This window comes from Lytechinus variegatus, chromosome 14 (assembly GCF_018143015.1).
Source record: "Lytechinus variegatus isolate NC3 chromosome 14, Lvar_3.0, whole genome shotgun sequence".
In the NCBI taxonomy this organism is placed as follows: Eukaryota; Metazoa; Echinodermata; class Echinoidea; order Temnopleuroida; family Toxopneustidae; genus Lytechinus; species Lytechinus variegatus.
Window position 1 is genome coordinate 4,843,623 of NC_054753.1, and position 8,334 is coordinate 4,851,956.

Sequence of the window (8,334 nt, forward strand, 5' to 3'; positions counted from 1 at the left end):
TGAAAATGTGTTTTACAGGATAGATTTTGCGATTTTACATGGAAATTTAACTTGATCCGGTCACCCGATCAAGTTAAAATATCTGTGATTTTGTCTTTCAATTAATTCCTATTCCAAATCATGGAATGGGCTGAAACTTTCAAGATATGTTCTTTGTCTGTAACTTTTGGATATCTAATCACTAAATTTATAAGATAAGTGCTTGAATGCCCTTTTTTTAATTAAAAACAAGCATCGCCGAGAGAGGGCGCTATATATCCAAGATTTAAATATTTGAAATTTTCTCAGAGAAGTGCCGTATTAGATGATATTCGATTATCAATCACATTATTGACCCTTTACCAAAGCTATACACAGGCTTTAAAGAAATTTGCCTAGGGGAAAAACCTCATACAAAGAAACCAATTGATATAATTTAATATTCATATAATGCACTAAGGCTGAATGATGACATAAATTAAGACCAGAATTTACAAAATCCTTTATCATGACATAGTTTCCATTTTGAAAAAAATATACATTCTCCAATTTCAAGAATCTATCTCATAAAAAAGTACTGACGAATTTCAAAAATTTATATTCAATTCAACAATCTAAACAATGCCACTGCAGGCATTATTCAATTCTTGGTGGAATACTAAAGGAACCACCATAACAGTTTTCACTCATAAAACTTGCCAGTATTAGATCTTACGTCTAAAATAAAAACATATTCCCCAGAGAAAGTTTATAAACAAAAAAGACTGAAATAATTCTTGTTATAAAACGGGTTCAAGGATGTAGCCAATGGTGAGTGCGTATTCAAGTCACGTGTTCATGCTTTAATTATGCGCAACCTTCCAGTCGTGCATTTTTTGTGCAGCACTGTGCATTTTTTGTGCAGCACTATGCAATTTTTGTGCAGCATTAGTTCCAATAGCACGTAAAAACTGATACGCGTTCAGTAAAAGAGGCTGGCTAGGATTTTGATGCGCTTATGTCATAATTGATAGTCTTGTGATCTCTTCGTCTGTGCGATCGTACACAAGTTGGAGGGATTTGAACAAGATTTCCATGAAAAATTCTTTTTGCCGACCCGTTTTATAAAACAATTAATGCACATTTTAAGATTTGTGATGTTAGTGACGATGCGAGCAACTCTCGGGCATTCACAATATTATGCAAAAGCACTCGGCGCAAGCGCCTCTTGCTTTCGCATAATTGTAAATACCCTCGAGTGTGCTGCATCGTCATAACACACTCATAAATGTGCATTAATTGTATAATATTAGGCAATAAAAATAAGTAAATACTTTTTGTACCAGAGCAGTAATTGAGCAGTTATAAAATGATGATGATGATGAAAATGATGATGGTGGTGGTGGTGATGGTGATGAAGATGATGATAATAATGATGATGATGATGAAAATGAAAATGATGATGCAGATGATGATGATGATGATGATGATGATGATAATAATAATGCTGACAATGATGATGAGATTGATGATGATAATAATGATATGGAGGAAGAGGATAATGATGATGATGAAATGATGATGACAAAGACAACAATTTTGAAAGTAATAATAATACTTTTGGTGGTGGTGGTGATAATGATGACGATAATAACTTTAATTTTGCGAACTTTAATTGCAGAAAAGAAAACTGGACAAAGTTCCCATGCACTTCATGCAAAAACAAACCCACGCATACCGACGCATACTATCGGAGGTGTTACACGTAAAGCCACAAGTAGTTACTTTCTCTAGGCTCTGCCCTTCCAGACTTCAAAGCTCATTTATTTCAAGTTGGGCCCCCTCCCTGCATCTCTGCGTTCTATGCATCTGATACCTCTGAGTAACATATGTGTGCCAGATCCTCCCCACGACATCAAGAGGATGGATACAAAGTGCGAATGGGTGGCCAAGTGAGCGTTTCAATGCTGCAGCTGAATGTCGGTGATAGTGAACACTTATTTGTGAGATTTCTCACATTTGTGTCTCTTGCTAGTTTAATATGACCAATGTCTGAAAGATTTGCCTAAGTGGTGGTCTCCATTACTGCCTTAGAATTTAAAATGCACTTCGAGGGAGAAAAGAAACATTTTGGAGTTTGTTTAGTAAATAGAAAGTGAGTTCACACCGAGTTTAAACGATTTTCAATAGTATGAACATGCCGCGATATAAATTCAGGGCCCTATTGCATAATAGTTACTATTATAGTTAACTTGCCATCATATATAGTAACTACCATGGTAATGACACCCAAGAGCCAATCAGAATCAAGGATTAAAGGGAAGTTACCATTTGAAGGCAAAGTTATTACAATTAAACCTTTTATGCAACAGGGCCCAGGATATTTCAGCAACTAAACGATATCATTATATAAACACTAACCAGAAAGAAAAAAAAAACATATAGAAAATTAGATCTTTTTCTGGTTAAGACATGACCAAAGGTGTCAAATACACTAATAATGACAATACTCACACAAAAAAGTATGTTTTTAAAGAAAAGAGGAAAGTTAGAATAAGAGTGTGATTCACTCATATTTTACAGAAATTTTTTTTTCCCAAAATTGTTTGGATTTCTCATGAAAAAAATCCTTTATGAAGGGCAAGTTTTATCAATTTTACTTTTGTTAATTACAGGGGTAAAATAGACAAAGAATGCAAAGTATTGAGTTAATATAGTATCATTTGACTAATATACTCATCTCGGGGTGATTTTCAAAACCTGGGATTTTGTTTTAGTGATTGGTCTTATTCTCCTTTCCCTCTGAAAAATGTTATCCTAATCTTTACTCTTCCCACCCCCCCCTTCCTAAATCCCAAATGTCCCACCCTCCAACGGTGGATAATCTCATTTTCTCTCACCTGTTCTTTATCCTCCTATTCCTCTTTCAATTGGCTGACTAATTGAATCAGAACATATCTCAATTCCAAGTAGTCTTCTCTTTTTAAAATATTTCATTTCAGTTTCTGTTCCATTAGCTGGTAATAATTTACAAAGCTACATAAAGTTATCTTTATAGATTTTGTTTATCATCCAAGAACTATTACTGATAACTACTTACTTGCCTGCCCTCTAATTAATACAAAAATTGTTACAGTGCATGTGCTATCCCCCACCTCCCCCCTTCCGTCAGTCACAAGCAGAAGACCCCAACTCTTTCCCATTGGCCCAAAACAGTCAACTCTCAAAGACTGTGGGTGGAGCCTCTAGTCACTGTGGACCAATCACAGCCAAGCTCTGCCTGGCAGCCTCACAGACCCAGATTGCTTGCTGGTGGAATATAGTAGGTGTTGGTGTGGTGCGATTTACCCACTGCTCCGCGATCACAGATCTCATGCTCTTTCCCAACCAAATGCCACGTTTCTTCAGTCTGGATCTACAACGTTACTTCTTGACTCCCACGAGTGCATGAAGCTGTATAAGGATCAAAGCTCCTGGGGTTTATTACCACCCATTCATTGCATCACAGCCTGAACAGATACCTCACAGAGGATTTAATCTTTCAAAAGCTGGACACCACATTGTCCATTGAGACCTGCATCACTTACAAACCTGCAGCAGACAGGTACTTTGGATTTACAAGGATCACTCAAGACAGGATACAAATACTCCAGGACAACTGATCCTTGAAGTCTTACCACCTACCCAACATTCTGGAACTGGTATTTTCATGTAATCTTCACCAGCTTACAGCAAGCCAACAGGGTGCTTCACAACTTATCCACAACTTCTTCATACAAACAAACTCTTCTGGAGCCCAACCTCCCTCTTACCTTGACTAATCATTTGCTTGTTCTTCCAGTGTCTTATGTTTGCGCAGAACAAGTTTGCACTGCTCTCTCAAGAGGATCTACTTGAGCTAAACAAAGTGGAATACCTAATGCCTATTTGTTTTAGTGGACTACTGTTAAAAAACATACATTGAAGAAGAGCAGAGAAGCCACTTCAGTAAGTATCACAATATTTACTTCTTTTTTCCACAGGCATATAATTTCCTTGATTTGGGGGAATAATACAAGGGCAAATATTGGAAAGTCATACTGTCTCGTGTTGTAGCAGGGACATTCGTGGTTGTAGTAACTTGGGAATTTTATCATGCTTTTATAAAGTTTGACAAATGAGTCATACTCATAGACCATGGGCTGGTGGATATATCATTCCAGACAAAAAATTATTTCTTTTATTTTCTGGGACTGCTTTTCACAACCTACTGCCTATATCCACAATATTGGATATAAGCCTTAACATTGCAATGAAAGTAAATATTCCAGGACTCCTTTTTTTTAGTTTCCAGGGCCCTTTTGAGCATTGAGGGCTAAAAAGCCACAAACCCCCATGTAATTTTTTTCTGTTTAATTCTTTCTGACTATGCATACACTGTCTGGAACAAAACAAATGACAAAACATTTAATTCTTGTTTTAATTGATCTCCAAATGCATGTTCTAGCAAAATCAAAACCTCTGATAGAAATACTTCATTATCATATTTCTATCCCAAACGTTGTTGTATCAAACAGTTCAGATGCTTCAATGTTTTTCTGTCATTGGTTAACATGAATATCTAAAAAAAAAAGGTTAGGGCTTAATAATATGATCAATCAAATATGATTGATACAGATGAAACAATGTTCCAAATATTGAATATTTCCCTTTAACTTCAGCCACTTGTTCAAAAATAGAATCCCTATACACCTAAACATGTTTTTGTAGAATTTTGAGGTAGCTTGTTGGTCCAGTGGGCAACCTGAAAGGCCTGTCATTGAAACCTTCAGGTGTATAATGAACAGCTAACACCTCATCACGTGTCTCTTTTTTCCCCCCATCAAATCTCCAAATAACATTGTAGAAGTGGTCATTTCTTTATTCATATCATCAATCAACAATTATCACCAATCACTGTATATTTCTTTGAGAGCTGGGAGGGTGAAGTTCAACCCTACAATTTAAAAACAGTTTTATGCAGTTCATGCGTGAGATATTCAAGCCTATGCATTTATATCGATACAGGCAGTTCAATAATTCATTATACTTGGTGTCATCGTAAAATGATCATTTCATTTTAGCAATTCACTGGAATATGCGCTACAACTTGTCTGAAAGAAAATACAAATTATGTTCTCAATGGGATTTCTCCTACATAGTTTTGCATTTATCAATCTTTGATTTCCATTAAATGTTGTTGAGTTAAGGTTACTCCCTGGTGAAAAAAATATAGTGCAGAAACCTCACAAGTCTTTTCAATTGAAAGGGTACAATGTAGCTCAAAAAGAGGGTAAAAACCTCATAAATCTTTTCATTAGAAATACTGTAGCACAGTGTACATGTAACTCAAACTGAAATTGACAACTGGGTCCAAATATAAATGCAGGGCCTTATTCATAAATTTCCAGTGGGTTTTTTTAAAAGCATGTCAACAGTAAATGCTGCAAGAGATCCATGTACATATCCTGCTGGAGAAATGCATTTAATTACTGTCATATTATTACAACCTTTTAGAGCATCCATGATTTTCAAAAAGGTTGCCCATTTGGAAAATTCCAAGAGGACATAATTTATCTTTGGCAATTACAGAGGCACATGAATAAAGTGTCTTATAAAGTTAGATATTACATTGCTTTCTAGTTACTCAAAGAATTTGTGCCACTATTTTTTATATGGGAATATAAGTTCTTACATGTAAATAATTAAAGGCTACATCAATAACATAACTTTCTAAGTTGATAACCTTTGGGCTTACTTTTGCAGATGAAACCCATGAGTTCTTACAGAATCCAATTGAAAATACTCTGAACCTCTTCACCAATATAATTAAAGGGTCTTTTTTCTTCTTTCTTTGTTTTACAGTGAGACAGAAACCAGTTTAAAAACCTGAACTTGGAGCAAATACTAAGGATATATTCAATGACTTTCAAATTCCATCAAGGAACACTTTGGTATTATCATCTTCTTTAACTGACAATACACTCATAATATATATTTCTGCAACTGAAAACTGAGAAAGTGAGGACAGGAAAAAATGGGTTTGACAGCCAAGATTCTGATGGTGTTAGCCTTCATTGGGTCCATCTCAAGTTTGTTTGCCCAACAAGATTACTATGAGAGACTACGTTCTTCTAGATTAGGAAGCATGGCCAGCACTACAACTCCCCCTCCAGGTGAAGAATCTGAGTCTCAGTGTGTGCAGTGCTGTCAAGGACCAGGAGGAACCATGGGCATGCCTGGACCTAATGGCCCACCAGGAGCAGCAGGAGCTCCAGGGATCCCTGGAGTACCTGGGAATCATGGCATCAACGGACATGATGGCAATCCTGGTTTACAAGGAGCCAAGGGCGACATGGGTCCTCAGGGTCTACCGGGTCTCAAAGGCTCAGCAGGAACTCCTGGAAGGCCAGGAGTACCTGGACTCCAGGGGAGAGTTGGGCCACGTGGACCACCAGGATCTGGAAATGCAGAACCTTCGGCAACCAGAAGTGCTTTCTCTGCCGCACGACTTACGACGCTAACAGCCCCTCGCGAATCCGACATCATCATCACATTTGAGCATGTCTTTGCAAACTTTGGAAACCACTTCGATGCATACACTGGAATCTACACAGCACCTGTGGCAGGCGCGTACTACTTCATTTTCAATATTCACATGGCATCTACGCACAAGAATCCCTACGTGAAGCTCATGCTGAACGGCAAAATGCAGGTTTCGGTTCACGATTACGACAACAGAGATGCTTTTGATTCAACGACAAACAGTGTTATTCTTGAACTTCAGGCTTCTGACCGGGTGTGGTTACAACTCGACGCGGATAATGAAGTCAGCAGCAATAGCAACAGATACACAACATTCACAGGGTACATGATATTCAAGTTATAAAACTAAATAGACATGAAGACACTGATATCTGAGATGCAATGGCAGATAAAACGATGATTGGTATTTGATGCCACTGTATTGGAACTTTGCATTTTCAAAGGGGAAATGAACAGTGGAATGCCATTAGAATTTGCCATTAATAGCATCTGAGAGAGACAAGATAACAAGTGGAGTACCATTTCGACAGACAGAATTTTTTTTCATCTCATGTAAGATATTGATGTTGTCATAATTAATTCATTTTCAGCTCATATTTTGCCAGATTATACCATTTGATTATTTTCTAAGCTAATTACTTCCTCTTCTCCATACTAAATCTCAGATATGGGACCCTAAATGCTCATTATATTTGAAAAATTCATCCTTTAAAAAGAAAATGAAAAGACTATTTACCTCGAGAGCAAAGAACTAGAGAGGGTATCTTCATGAAGCATATTATCAGTGATTTTCACTGAAACAAATCGCTCTGAACCCATCCTAAGCAAGGATTGATTTCAGTAGCTTATACAAAATAGTTCTTTAAAAAAATTACTATTTGTTTCATAAAATGCTTTGTATGCCATTATCTTTGTAACATTTTTCAATCTTTATGGAAACATCCCTGGCATGTGAGCAATTTCATTTCTCCAATGCACCAAACAGATAGTGTAGACAAGTCATTCATGTTCCAAGATTTTTATCTCCATTTACTAGACCTTCCTGTTTGATGGTTTTGCGAAGGTGAAATCATTTTTTTTAATGCTTGATCTTTCAAAAAGTGCATTGAAATACCAAAACGGGAAAACACTTTGAACTGTTAAACTTTTGTTTGGGTATAGATTAAAAAAAAATTACAAATTTGTCATGACCGACTTTTGAAGCCAAGTGTACCTCTACAATCTGTTTTTATATAAAATGCAGTCTCAAGAACCTGTCCAATTAAAAAGCAGCTTAAGTTACAACTCATACATTGTAAAAATGTGTAAAGAGTAATCCAAGTTAAGACTCATTTATTTATTGTCAATATTATGCTTGAAAGATGAAATTTTATACTCTGTATGCATGTAATCCGCCGCCTTCCTTATAATTGTGTGGTTTTGTTCAGGGGTTTTCTTTGAGGTTTAACAGGAAATGCTCGCAACAATCGCCCTGTTGTCAGATACCATTTAACCAAGTCCATGAACATTTAAGAAAACTATAAAATGTAGCTAATGCAGTGGCTGGTACTTAAAGGATAAGTCCACCTTGAAATCAAATTGATGTTAACAGTAGTAGATCAAATAGAGAGACATATCAATGAAGATTTACAACACAAACAGAGTTATGAATTCTCAAAGTTTAATTTTGTAATGTCATACTATGTATACCAGATTGTCCCCATATACATGTAGTATGTGATATAAATTCCATAAATGGCAATTTTATCCCCCAAAATGAAGATGGGCTGTGATTACAAACAATGTAACTATTTAAGGAAACATATTCAACCT

General features: G+C 36.4%; 1 protein-coding gene across 1 annotated transcript; it reads left to right on the top strand.

The window, feature by feature from the left end:
• Positions 1-3,754: 3,754 nt before the first annotated feature.
• Positions 3,755-8,112, top strand: LOC121427718 (collagen alpha-1(X) chain-like). The gene is made up of 2 exons (XM_041624249.1): positions 3,755-3,945; positions 5,842-8,112. The coding sequence occupies exon 2, from the start codon at positions 6,014-6,016 to the stop codon at positions 6,863-6,865; it is 852 nt and encodes a 283-aa protein (XP_041480183.1). The 5' UTR covers positions 3,755-3,945; positions 5,842-6,013; the 3' UTR covers positions 6,866-8,112.
• Positions 8,113-8,334: the final 222 nt, after the last annotated feature.